Consider the following 13717-nt stretch of genomic DNA (forward strand, 5'->3'; position numbering starts at 1 on the left):
TGCCTGCAGGTGTCTACGCAAGGCAAAGAGGAATGGCTGACCACAGGCAAGGAAATAGGTTAAAGAGGCTGGAGATGGATGTGGAGACACTCATTCAGACTGAAAGAGAAAAACAAATACCGTGTAATAATGCATGTATGTGGAATCTAGAAAATGGTACAGAAGATCTTACTTGCAAAACAGAAATAGAGACACAGATGTAGCGAACAAACGTATGGACACTGAGGAGGGAAAGGGGGGATGGGATGAATCAGGAGATTGGGACTGGCATACATATGCTATTGATACTGTTACTAATAGATAACTAATGAGAACCCACCACACAGCCCCAGGAACTCTCCGCAATGCTCTGTGTGACCTAAATGGGAAGGAAATTAAAGAAGAGGTGATGCACACATACATACAGCCGGCGTCATAAAGCAGCTGTACTCAACTAAAAATTAATTTGAAAAAAGAGGAACCTGGAGATGCCAAGAAGGGCTGGGTTCAGCCCACCCTGCAGGGGTGTGAGCAGCCCTGCCGAAGGGGTCCCGGGCGACTGTGATGCGCCGGCTTTAAGTGGCGGTGGACGCCTCCCTCGCAGTTCCCAGTCCTCCACCTTCCACACACCTCTGCCTCTTGAAACGAGATCCCACAGGCCGTCTAAGCCTTCAGATGCCTGTAATTCCTTGGCTAATGCTTAGCTTAATTAAGACATTGACTTTAATGGCATTCTCACCGATTACTTTACGAAATGGCAGGTCTGTAAGAGGATATTTCCTGGTGAGCGGGGATATCAGGATGAAATCTCCAAGTCATCATTTCAACACAGGAAGTTATCGGCTACCTGGGGCAGCGCTGGCCCGGCCACACAATTGGGCCGCTGTTTCGAGCGTTATTTAAGAGGCTGAGGCATCTACGTCCCCCAGCAGTCAGTGAGGGGGGAGAAAGGATCAGTTGAGGAGGTTAGCTCTGCCTATGGGCCTTCTAGATGTTTGCTTTGCTTTGATGCAAAGGAAAAGTAAGCGCTATACGTTTGAACCCGTGGCTTTATCTTTGCCAGCCTTCTGGTAGACTTTAAAAAAAAAGTCGTCTTAGGTTCAACTTGCATTTCTCCCTTTCTTTCTTTGTCTGTCTTTATTCCCTTTAGTTTAAAAAAAAAATAAACAGCATATTTTCATAACATTAAGAGACCAGAATGTTCGAAACTCAGCAGTCCCTCTGGAATGAGGCCACCACGCAACTGCTATTAGAACGAGGGAATCCACTAACATCTACAGGCACACCAGCCATCCACCTGATGGTTAGGACTGGGGGACAAGGGGACGGGAAACTGTTCTGTAAGGAATCAAATGCACAGTTTCTCAAATGACTCTAACAGGAGGGGGGTCTACCGCTTTGTTCAGGATAGAATCCCTTTTATTTTTTGGGCCATGTTACAAGCCATGTGGGATCTTAGACCCCCGACCAGAGATCGAACCCATGTCCCTGCTACAATGGAAGCACAGAATCTTAACCACTGGACCTTCAGGGAAGTCCCACATCATATCCTCTTTGTCAGCCTGCAGCTCCTTTGCCAGAACGAACAGTCTGATGGGAGCAGAAAGTGAATATGTCCCTAAGCTGACCTATGGGAGTGCGTGAGGGGACTCTTCCAGGGTCCCTGTCCATCATCAAAACAGGAGCCCTGTCAGAGCTGGGCTAGCAGCACCCCACCCGCTCTCCATACCCAGAGTCCCAGATGGATTCAGCAAGAGGACGCATCAGTGGTTCGTGTCCTTTATTAACCAGACAGGCATTGAGGGTCCATAGCAGGAAGAGGCGCTGCTGAGAAGGCTCAGAACACTGCTCATGAATCTCACAGGATGTCGGCTTTGGAGAGGGTGGTTCCCAAGTCAGCTCTCACCACGTGAACCTCTCCCCGCCTGCGCTTTGTGCCAGATTCAGACGCAGCACCATTCCTGCGTGCTCAAGCACATGACCATCCTCCAGCAGGCAGTGGTGATGGTGATGAAATCAGGAGGGCTTCCCTCAAACCCACAGTGGATGGAGCTGGCCATGGAGGACAGGACCACCTCTGACAAACTGGGGAAGGAAGAAAGCCTGCCGTTAGTCATCCTCCTCCTCACTCTGTGTACCCCTGGGCTCCTCGCCCCACGAGGAGGAAGATCTTGCCCCCTCCCCCATGGCTGACACTGTCCAACTTCTCACTTCCTTGGCCTCTGGGCAGCGGGCTCCTCTGCAAAGATACACAGTCCACTTATATACCCAGTCCCCTCGGATTTATTCATCAGGTTGAAATCACCTCTTTTTTTCCTTTTCCTTTATAGGATTCAGAGTTATGTTGTTTATTCTAAAGGTTAAAAAGAAATCAAGATCATGAAAAGTTTATAAAAAGCAATCAAGTCTGTGATGTTTAACATAATTTCCATAGCTCAAAAGCCACTCAGAAGACCCTTAGAATCCAAAAGCAAAGAATGAGAAATCACCTCTTTTTAATAAAAGCCCAAGGAGAGGCAATGGAAGTAGCTCTCTGTATGCAGAAGTTGGTCCAGGGCTGGCCCACATGGGTTTTCTCATAGCCCCTCTTGCAGATGGCATCATAGACTCAATTGACATGAGTCTGAGCAAACTCCTGGAGATAGTGAAGGATAGGGAAGCCTGGCGTGCTGCAGTCCATGGGATCGCAAAGAATCAGACACAACTTAGCAACTGAACAGCCACTCTTGCAGGGTCCCTGCCACGTGCCAGGCTGGGGGCGGGGGGCAGGCCAGAGAGACCAGGGGCAACAGTGTAGCTTCATCCTCAATTTTCCCCCTTTCAGTAGCTCTGCCCACACCCCACCCTCACCACTGCAGACCCCCATGGTCAACCCACCAACGCAGCCACTCTGTCCCCTCAAGCTCACTGCGCCTCTGGGAAGCGTGGGCACCCACCCAGGTCCCCCAGGAGCTCGGCTGCCAGGAGCACCCCCAGCCTCTAATGTTGGCTGTTCAGGCAGCTCCTGGTCCAGTTGTTGCTGCTATTTTTGCTCAGTCATGTCTGATTCTTTGCGACCCCATGGACTGCAGCCCGCCAGGCCTCCCTGTCCTTCACTGTCTCCCAGAATTTGCTCAAATTCATATCCTTGAGTCAGTGATGCCATCCAACCATCTTATCCTCTGTTGCCCCCTTCTCCTCCTGCCTTCAATCTTTCCCAGCATCAGGGTCTTTTCCAGTGAGTCAGCTCTTTGCATCAGGTGGCCAAAGTATTGGAGCTTCAGCTTCAGCCTCAGTCCGTCCAAAGAATATTCACGGTTGATATCCTTTAGGATTGACTGGTTTCATCTCTTTGCAGTCCAAGGGACTCTCAAGAGCCTTCTCTAGCACCACAGTTCGAAAGCACCGATTCTTCAGTGCTCAGCCTTCCTTATGGTCTAGCTCTCACATCCGTACTTGACTATGGGAAAAACCTTAGCTTTGACCTGCTCCTCAACCCCATGGGAGCCCTGGCTAAGAACATCACGCTTTGGCCATCCTGGGAAACCACAGCCAGTGTCTGGTTAACCTGGAAGGGGGTGTACAAAAAGCCCCCATGGTGGCCTCAAGAGGCATCAAGTCTATTGGTCCCACATCTGACACCCCAGAGCTCCATGAGGGCCCAGGCTGAGGCCAGTCTCCGGCTGAGACCACCACCTCACTGAGGCTTGCCCCCTGCCCCATCCTGCCTCCTTCACTTCCTCTGAGAGACCTCCCTCAGTAAATCATGTGGATCCCAGCCCTTGCCTCAGGCTCTGCATCTGGGAAACCTGACCCAAGACCCTGCCCTTTTGTGTCTCTGGCTTTGCTGTCTCTATAACATCATGAAAGGACCACCTTCCCTTTGTCAGGGGCCAAACTGTCTCCCCCAAAGAGCCCTGTGTTGGGGTCCTGACCCAGCACCTCACGATGTGACTGTATCTGGAGCTGGGCCTTTCAAAAAGTGATTAAGGTAAAAATGAAGTCTTTTGGGCGGGCACTAGTCTCTTAGAGGTCTAGTGGCCTTATAAGAAGAGGCGGTCAGGACACAGACACACTCAGAGGGACGACCCTGTGAGGACACGGGGAGGGGACAGCCGTCTGCACGCCCAGGAGGGGGCCCTAGGAGGACCAGCCCAGCCCACACCTGGGTCTGGGGTTCCAGCCTGCAGGCCTGCCCCTCTGGCTGGGGTACTTTGTGACAGCAGCCTGAATAAACTCACAGAGTCTTCCTCTCATTGAGTTTCCATTTATCCTTCAGAATCCATCTGAAATATCATCCTAGGTTCTCTGAGACAGAAGAAATCATTTATCCGAAATGTTTTTGTGCCTCTGTGCATGTGTGAGTGCGTCCTCAGTCGCTTCAGTTTTGTCTGACTCTTTGTAGCCCACCAGGCTCCTCTGTCCATGGGATTCTGTAGGCATGAGTGGACTGCCATTTCCTCCAATACAGGAGTGGGTTGCCCTTTCCTCCTCCAGGGGATCTTCCTGACCCAGGGATCAAACCCGCATCTCCTGTGTCTCCTGCATTGCAGGTGGATTGTTTACTACTGAGCCACTGGGGAAGCCCAACTCTCTTTATATATATATGTATATACATGCACATATATCTTATCCTCACTTGCCTTACAGTAGTCACATACACTCCTTTCCCTCCCAGTGCAGATTTTGTGATTTAATTTATCCATCCATCCACCCTAGTAAATTCTCCATCCATGTCTGTCGAGCTAAAACGGCCTGGGATTGAGTTTCTTGAGTCCCCAGGCCGGCCACCTCCCTCCTCCCCCGCCGCCCAGTGCAGGGGCACCCCTGATGGTATCGCAGACCTACATGAGGTGCAGGACAGGCTCAAACACCGGCTCCATTCAGACGGCCCTAGGGACACAGGCTGGAAACTTAAATTTCTTCCCATGCGGCCCAAGTCTTCCTGGGAAGTCGCTGACTGAACACACCTCGCCGAATAGATTAGAGATGAAACTGAGCAGCCGGATCGGTCTCGGTTTCCCGGGGGGCCCCTAATCTGCAGGGCCGCTTCCCTCGACATAGCCTGCAGGAGCGCGGCTTCTGGGCGGCTCACCCAGAGGTCGGTTGTCCGATTCGGCGGAGCCAAAGCTATCTGTTTAGCAGACACCCTATGTGCGTGTCAGGATCCACAACCATCATCCTTGATGCTGGGTTTTTTCTTCCTCGTTGAAATGGATCTTTTGAGAGCCAGTCAAGGGGAAAGAATGTGGAAGGATGGAGTGCAGTGGGGTACCTCCGTGAAAGAGGCGCTTGATTATATGGGAAACATTAAAAACAGGGAGTTTTCCCTTTTACCTCTCATTTCCTTCAGTTACCTATAAATTTCACTGTCAGAGAAACTACTCATCTGTTTTCCTGAAGAAGCGGGTAGAAACATCCAGAGTGCAGCATATTTACCACAAATGTTCCCATTGTCAGGAGCCGAGTTTTTGAAGTACATGTACATGCCTCTCTCCCTGCCCCCACCCCCCTAAGAATACTAAGAGCTGCTTTGCATAAGCCGCCGGTTGGGCAGACGGGGAAGGCGAATGCAAATATCATAGCATGGATTATGATCGCCCGGCCCTTGCCTTATGGACAATAGATTTCTCGACAGACCCAACATCAGCGACAGCCAGGTTGCATTTTTAAAAGGACTTTTGTGCATTTTTTTTTCTCCTTCTTAGTACTTAGGAGTCCCTGAAAAGACATCAAAACCGTTTAGTGCAGATATTCAGAATAAATGAAACTCTTTTTTTTTTTTTTTTTGCCCTTGTCGGTTGCCTTTGTAATAAACGGTCTCCTTATGTGTTTGGATACTTATGTAACTTAAGATGAAAAGACATCTTATCGCCTCCAGGCAGAATGATGGGAAATTAGCAGCATACCTGCAACTACCATTTGCCTGGGACGGAGTCCATTCCAGACCATGGGAAAGGGGCGCATTTGCTCCGTGGGATCAATCTCATGCCTTTCAATATTTCCATACAACGACTTTTCTTAAAAGCATGTAAAAAAATACCTTGGCTAACTGGTTTTGTTAATGAACATGAGAGGAAGGTGGTCATGGGGAGCCACGGAGGGTTTACCCAAGAATTTAAGTAACTGGTTTTGGAGTTGATTTGTTGAAATTTTCATGACCCTTACTGATTTAGCGACATTAAAATGAACCAGGCAAGTCGGGGTGGAAAACAGAAAAGTCGAGATCAAAGTCTCCAAGCAAGTCGGCTAATCTTAAAGGGCCTCAGATGACCCTGCGAAGAAATGGGTATAATTATACCCAGTGCATCAGGTCTCTGTGAAGCTTAATGACAACCTGAAAGAGTTCTGAGATCCTCAGATGAAAATAGACCACAAACACAGAGTGTTATTACAGAATTCAAAAGGATTCTTTCCTTTCTGCAATAAAATGCCGTGGGCACCATCTGAACTTTGTCCCTTCCAGCCATGACAACTCCCGCCATGTCCGACTCTTCACCACACCTGCTTCTCAACCCCTTTAAAGTCCTTTGATTTCTGTGGGCCTCTTCACATGCCCCAAGACAATGGTCTTTCATTATGAATACGCTCCTTAACAACAGTCTCCAGGAAGGAAAAGATATCTCTGCTGCGCCCAGTGGATTCTTACTCATTTCTCCATCATCAACAGCATCATCTGGGGGGGGTGACTGTGGTACCCACCACACCTGACTTGGATTCCACCAGATCACAACGGTGCTCTTTCTAAAGAGCAACCAGGGAGAGGTCTTGGGTTTGCCTCTTTTATTTATTCTTTTTTGCTGTAATCAAGCAGAAAGACTTGACTGATCATACTAAACTTGGTCTCTAATAAACGGATGCCTGCTACACATATTTTTGTTTCCCCTTTGGATCTGCCATCTTCAAAACACAATTTTCTTGTCCAGATTATGTCCATCGGGCAAGAAAAATGGATGGAGGACCCTGTGTGGTCTGAAGCCCCTGGGCTTACCAGTACATGAAGCAGTTACATAATCCTGCTAAGCCACTTTCTCAGGGGTATTATATGAAGTTGAATACTTTTTATTTCTAGACACTGAATGCGCTGGAATGGAAAAGACCCTCATCTCCATGAGGTGGTCCCCTGCTATTCCCTCTTGGAGGAGGGAATGGCGATCCCTTCCAGTATTCTTGCTGGAGAATCCCATGGACAGAGAAGCCTGGCGGGCTACAGTCCATGGGGTTACAAAGAGTCAAACACAGCTGAGCGACTAACACATGCTATCCCCTCCATCCAGAACACTTCATTCCTGATGGTCACCTGATTCCCTCCTCTTTCTCATCAGAGCTGCACACAATGTCTCCTGGCCTCTCTAGCTTCCCCCGACCCCACTGCCCATCTCCGTCCACTGGCTCTTGGGATCTCTTTTTGTTCAGTCATTCAGTTGTGTCCGACTCTTTGCAACTCCACAAGCTGCTGCACACCAGACTTCCCTGACTTTACCATCTCCCAGAGCCTGCTCAAACTCACATCTACTGAGTCTGTGGACGATGCCATCCAATCATCTCATTCTCTGTCACCCCCCTCTCCTTTCCTCAGTCTTTCCCAGCATCAGGATCTTTTCTGATGAGTCAATTCTTTGTATCAGGTGGCCAAAGGATTGGAGCTTCAGCTTCAGCATCAGTCCTTCCAATGAGTATTCAGGGTTGATTTCCTTTAGAATTGATTGGTTTGATCTCCTTGCTGTCCAGGGGATTCTCCAGAGTCTTTTCCAGCACCATAGTTCAAAAGCATCAGTTCTTCAGCAGTCAACCTTCTTTATGGTCCAACTCTCATGTCTGACCTTCATCTGTCCGTTTCCCCCTTCCGTCGGACAGAGAATCAGCCCACAGAATGTTGACTTCCCAGCACTTCCAGATAGTGTGTGTGAGGGCTAAGCACACACCCATGGCAGTCCTCAGAGGAGCCTAGGGGCAGGAAGCAAGAGGCATGTTCAGCACGCACCTCCAGCGAGGCACCCGGTGTGGGGGGTGGGGGCGGCGGTGACAATGAGAAATGGCTCTCCTACTCCAGCCTTTGTTCTTGGACCAATAAATTTCAACTTTGGGGGTCACAGCACCATATCTGGCCATTGATTGGGTGCACTGATGGGTAGCTGAGTCGTTCACAGGATGCTCTTGTATTCTCCCAGCCTATCTGCTTCTGACTGATGAGAGTAGGTCCTAAGCCCAGTAGACCACAAGGCCGTGTGTTCAGTGTGGTATCTCCCCAGCTGTAAAATGACTTCACAATTCAAGGTGTGCAGTCAGACCTTGGGGATGGATTCTGTAAGCCCTTTGATGGATGCTGGGAAGCACTGTGAGCAGAGGAAGCAAACCCATACCAAGAGTAATGGCAGTTCCGGAAAAGACAAACTGCTGTTCTGCCCAGATTAGAAGGGCTTCCCTAGTGGATTAGCTGATAAAGAATCTGTCCGCAATGCAGGAAAGATGGGACTAGGGTTCAGTCCCTAGCTCGGAAAGATCCCCTGGAGAAGGGAACGGTTACCTACTCCAATATTCTTGCCTGGAGAATGCCAGATTAAAAGAGGGGTGATGGAATCAACCTGCCACTAAGGGGTCCACTGGTGCTCTCAAGGAAGGGTGTCACGTTGAAGGGTCATCATTTGTCTTGGTTGCTGAAAGTTTGGGTGTCCAGCATGGGTATTGGTGCCTATGGGCCACTTAACATGCCCCAAGACGATAGTCATTATTTCTGAACACTCTCTTAGTAACGTAATTTCCAGGAAGAAAGAGGTATCTTTGCTGTCTCCTGTGGATTCTTGTTCATTACTCCATCATCAATAGCATCATCTGGGGATGACTGTGGTCATCCAAAGAGAGCAGCCAAAGAGAGATTTGGGGTTCATCATCTTTGATTTATTCTTTTGTGCCATAATCAAGTAGAAAGACTGGCCATCATCTCCAGGACAAGTCATCCCGCTGACCTGGTCCCTGAGGGCCTGAACTATGGGACAGGCCCTCTGAAGGCCAGTTGACATCCACACACTTTTGCCCACTGCTGCAGGTCCATCTCCAAACCAAGTTGTTCCCGATCTCCTAATATTGTTCCTTTCAGGCTCCTATCCCATAAGACAAGCCGTTTGCCCATGTCCAGGCGTCTGTGGATTTTCCTGCTTCTGGGTACTTTTCTATGTACGGTGGATGGCCAGTGTGCTGCCTGAGGGATGCCCCCACCGCCCCTGCTGTCTTTCAGGGTTACTTCTCAGAGAGGACGTGATGCAAAAAGAGTCAGTCTTCAGCCAGCTCATGAGAGACACTTCAGCTGCACAGCCACCTGGAGTGCCTTGGCCAGGTGCTCCAGCCCTGTTGGAACCTACTAGCAATTCACAAGCTGTTCTTCAAACCACCAGTGGCTTCTATATTGTAGAGAGCACATCTTGGGGCTTCCCTGGCAGCCTAGTGGTTAAGACTCTGCACTTCCAACAGAGGGGGGCACAGGCTCAATTTCTGGTCAAGAAACTAAGATCCTGCATGCTGCACAGTATGGCCAAAAAAAAGAAAAAATTCTAGAAAGAGCATGTCTTCACTCAAGAACTCCACAGGTCTATGCTGAGACGCTCCTGGAGAGGTTTTCTGCACTCTCCACCTGTGCAAGCCTTCATCACCTTATCTGGTGGATCACAAGCCCCTAGGGACAGAGAAACTTACACTCCAGCCTCTGCCTGCCACCGAGCCCTCTAAGACCTGCTCTGGGTCTCACATGAGATAGAAAGCCTTTCAAACCACTCAATAAGCTGGTTAGAACAGAATTCCTGAGAGTGATATCGATTTCCGCCTCCCCCCAAGTCCAAACAACTTTAAGTTTTGTGCTTCTTTCCTGCTAGCTGTAGAAGATGTAGGATGGGCAGCAAACGGTTCTTTGCTTTAAAGGGAAGCCTTCATTGGCATGCAGCCCTCTATATTGTCATAAGTTTCTTTCTCACTTTCTGCATACTCTCTGCTCCATGCTCACCACTTCCAGTTCACATGGGTTATCAGTATAGAAGACCAGCCTGATCTATAGAATATCAGGATGACTATGGTCCCTGTGAGGTGTCTTGTTGGGAGAACAGGAGAGTTAGCTCCAGTATAGAACCAGAGAGTGAATGTGAACTGCTGTCCTTCTCCTATGATGACAAATTGCTTTTTATCCTCTTCACCAATGGGATTGGAGAAGAACACTTCTAGATCAATAGGTGCATGCCATTTAACTTCCATTTCTGGCTCCCAGATGGAGAAGTGACTACCAGAGGAAGCTTCCTGCCATAAAGAACCAGAAAACTGGGGGGAATCAATATGAAGCAATCTTGTTTGGGCAACAGAAAGCAGGCATTAGAGACTGTGATCCCTGAGAGAAGGGAAAGTCATAAGGCAATCCCATTAATTGCCCCGCCTCTCTGCCTGGGGAAATTTCCTGACCACAGTATAGGAGCGAGAGCAGAGAACAATCTTATTGAGCGGAGGGGACGGCCAAAATGACGTGAATCTGTGGTCAGGGTGCCAGAGAGGAGGCAGCTGTGCCCACAGGAACACCTCAGACATTTGCATGAAGATTAGCTGCAAGTCTTTGGCTAAGAGTGGGGTTGTGAGTATACAGGGAAAGACTATGCAAGAATTACCTGAGATCAGGTGCTGTGGAGTTGAGAGACCAAAGTTTGCTGAGACACACTGAAGTTCCCAGCCAGCCAGAAAGGAGAAGAGACATCAGAAAAGTTGTGCCTTAGGAGTAAAGACCATAACTTACAGCAAAATCTAGTCTATCTAAGTCTAGAGCCTTAAATCAACTCTCAACAAAGCTTGAAGACAGAATTCAGAAGGAGAGTCAAAGAAACTTAGAGGGGCCCAGGAAAAGCCAGATCCAAGTCTATGCAAATTCAAGTTATCAGCCAGGAATATCCACCACCTACAAGAATAAAACCAGCAGTACTCAGAGACAAATATCAAATTCCAAATCTCTAAAATGTGCCATCTGAAGTTCCAAATAATAGGAAAAAATCTAGACATGCAAAGCACCAGGAAAATATAACTCATATGCCATAAAATAGCAGTCAATTGCCACTGACGCGAAGATGGCCCAGATATTGGACTTAGCAGATATATAAAGCTATTATTATAAATATGTTCAAGGATTTAAAGGAAAATATGGCCCTAATGAACAAATCAATAAAGAATCTCAGCAGATAAATTAGAACTTGAAAAGAGAACTAAATGGAAATTCCAGAATTCACAGGCACAATAACAAGTGAAAAAGTAAGTGGATTCAAAGAAGATTAGAAATATCAGTAGAAATTACCCGAAGACAGATCAATGGAAACTATCCAATCAACAGAGAGGCCTTCTCTGGTGATTTGGTGGATAGGAATCTGCCTGCCAGTGCTGGGGACATGGGTTCCACCCGGTCTGGGAAGGTTCTTCATGCAGCGGAGCAACTAAGCCTGCACACCACCACTGCTGAGCCCAGGCCGCCTGGAGCCTCACATGCCTGGAGCCTGTGTTCCACAAAAGAGAAGCCACTGCAGTGAGAAGTCCGTGCATCTCCATGAGGAGTAGCCGCCACTCAGCACAACCGCACACAGCCACAAACCCAGTCCTACCAGAGTAAATAAAGAAGTTTTTAAACATTTTAAAGAGAGAGAGGGAAATCTAAAGAAAATTAGCAAATGCTCAGAGACCCTTGGAACAAAGTCAAATGGCCTGGAATATGTGTAGTTGCAGTCCCAGAAATAAAACAGAGTGAAAGGAAGCACAAAAAGACTGAGTAAATAAAACAAAAAATTCCCAAAGTTGAAGATCTCCATATAATAGGGAGAAAGCTATTTACAGATCCAAGAAACACAATAAATCCCAAATAGGATAATTACAACACAAAACCCAAAAAAAGCCTGAAAACCATACCTGCACTCATCGTCATACTACTGAAAAATAAAAAGTCTTGAAAGCAGCCAGATAAAAGAGCACATTACATATACAGGAAGAACCCAACACTGATGGCTGATATCTCATCAAAAACAAAAGAGATCAGCAAATAGTGAGAAACAATATTTAAAGTGTTGGAAGGAAAGACTCACCAACTCAGAATGTTAAACCCAATGACAATGTCCTTCAAAAACAAGAGAATTGAAATAAAGGCATTTTCAGATCAATAACACACAAGGAGATCAAACCAGTCAATCCTAAAAGAAATCAGCCCTTAATATTCTTTGAAAGGACTGATGCTGAAGCTGAAGCTCCAATACTTTGGTCACCTGATGCAAAGAGCCAACTCATTCCCTGATGCTGGAAAAGATTGAGGGCAGGAAGAGAAGAGGAAAGCAGAGGATGAGACGGTTAGATGGCATCACCGACTCAATGAACATGAATCTGAGCAAACTCTGGGAGATAGTGGAGGACAGAGGCACCTGCCAGGCTGCAGTCCATGGGATCACAAAGAGTTGGACTTGACTTAGCAACTGAACGACCACACAAGCAAAAATTTACTGCCAGCTGATCTGTACAGCCAGGACATTCTTCTGGTGGAAGCTTCACCCAACTGAAAACAAGAGTTTACAGGAGGAATGAAAAGTGCCTAAACCTGTAAATGAGTGAGAACACAACCACATACAGCGTCAGGGGCCGTGTCAGTCTCCTCGTTACCATACACCGCCTCTGGCGTGGTTTACAGAACGTCCTGCGCGCTTTGGGGTCAGATGGGTGAGTGGAATGGGAATGCGATGGGGCAGGACCCCCGCATCCTTAAGTGTTTTGTGATGCACCAAGTCTTTGCAGCTCCTCCTGGGGTGGTTTTGCTTCTGCCTCACTGCCTCAGCCAGGAGGGTACAGTTTCAAGTGGCTCCACTTGGCCCCTCCCACCAAATGACTCCTTTTCTGCAGGTCACAGAATCAAAGCCAGGGTCCTGCCGACTCTGGATTGCAGCCCCCCAAGTTACACAATAAGGGACCAAGAAAGTGATTGCAGGTCAGCCCCTGGATTCGCTGTGACACAGAATTGGGCCAGGACTCTATTTATCACTGTCACTGGGGTCAGCAACAGAGTTTCAGGTCTCCTGGTAGCAGACTCTGCATCCAACAATCCTGGAAAGTCTTTTCTCAGGACACAGGTACCATGGTCAGTAGCCATATATCTATCACTTTGGGGAAGGATCAGGAAAATAATGACGGCATCAACCGGCAGTGACATTTACAGGATCTGTCCTCAAGGAGACTTGACTTCTACTTAATCGATCAATAGTGTCCGGGTCTGTGAACGGAGCCAGACCAACCATCGCATGTATTTTCCTGGTTCCGTTGGCACCCATTACCAGCGCCTGCTCTCTTCATTGCCTGACGTATTTCTCCTCTGCAGACATCCTGATGGCCAATCTTAGTTATCAGCCTTACCAGTCGATGTATTAAGGGGCCATGGGTTCCGTTAGGGAGGACAAGTGTCAGGTGTCTTGAGTGAGGCTCTGGGGAATCTCTCAGAGAAAGGGGACACGTCCCCTCTGTCAGGGGTAAGGAGATTGCTCCTGTTGATGTGGTGGGAGCCTGTGTGTAAGTGTGACTGCTGATTTCAGGGTGCAATTTCATACCCAGCCCAGCCTCCGTGGCACTGCGAACTCAGAAGTTAACATTGTCAGCCAGGGGACTTCCCTGGTGGCCCAGTGGCTAAGACTTCAAGCTCCCAAAGCAGGGGATCACAATTTAATGCCCGGTCAGAGAACTAGACCCCATGTGCTGTAACTAAGAGTTCGCACGTCAC

General features: G+C 48.2%; 1 protein-coding gene across 1 annotated transcript in view; it reads right to left on the minus strand.

Annotated features, from left to right (window-relative positions):
* Positions 1-1744: 1744 nt before the first annotated feature.
* The window catches only part of LTO1 (LTO1 maturation factor of ABCE1), a 67770-nt gene continuing 55797 nt past the window's right edge, over positions 1745-13717 (minus strand). Inside the window, exon 4 of the mRNA XM_025286866.3 lies at positions 1745-2064. Coding sequence (XP_025142651.2) covers positions 1923-2064 — 142 coding nt within the window. The 3' untranslated portion in view covers positions 1745-1922. The remainder of the gene's footprint in view (positions 2065-13717) is intronic.

Source organism: Bubalus bubalis, chromosome 5 (assembly GCF_019923935.1).
Source record: "Bubalus bubalis isolate 160015118507 breed Murrah chromosome 5, NDDB_SH_1, whole genome shotgun sequence".
Lineage (NCBI taxonomy): Eukaryota > Metazoa > Chordata > Mammalia > Artiodactyla > Bovidae > Bubalus > Bubalus bubalis.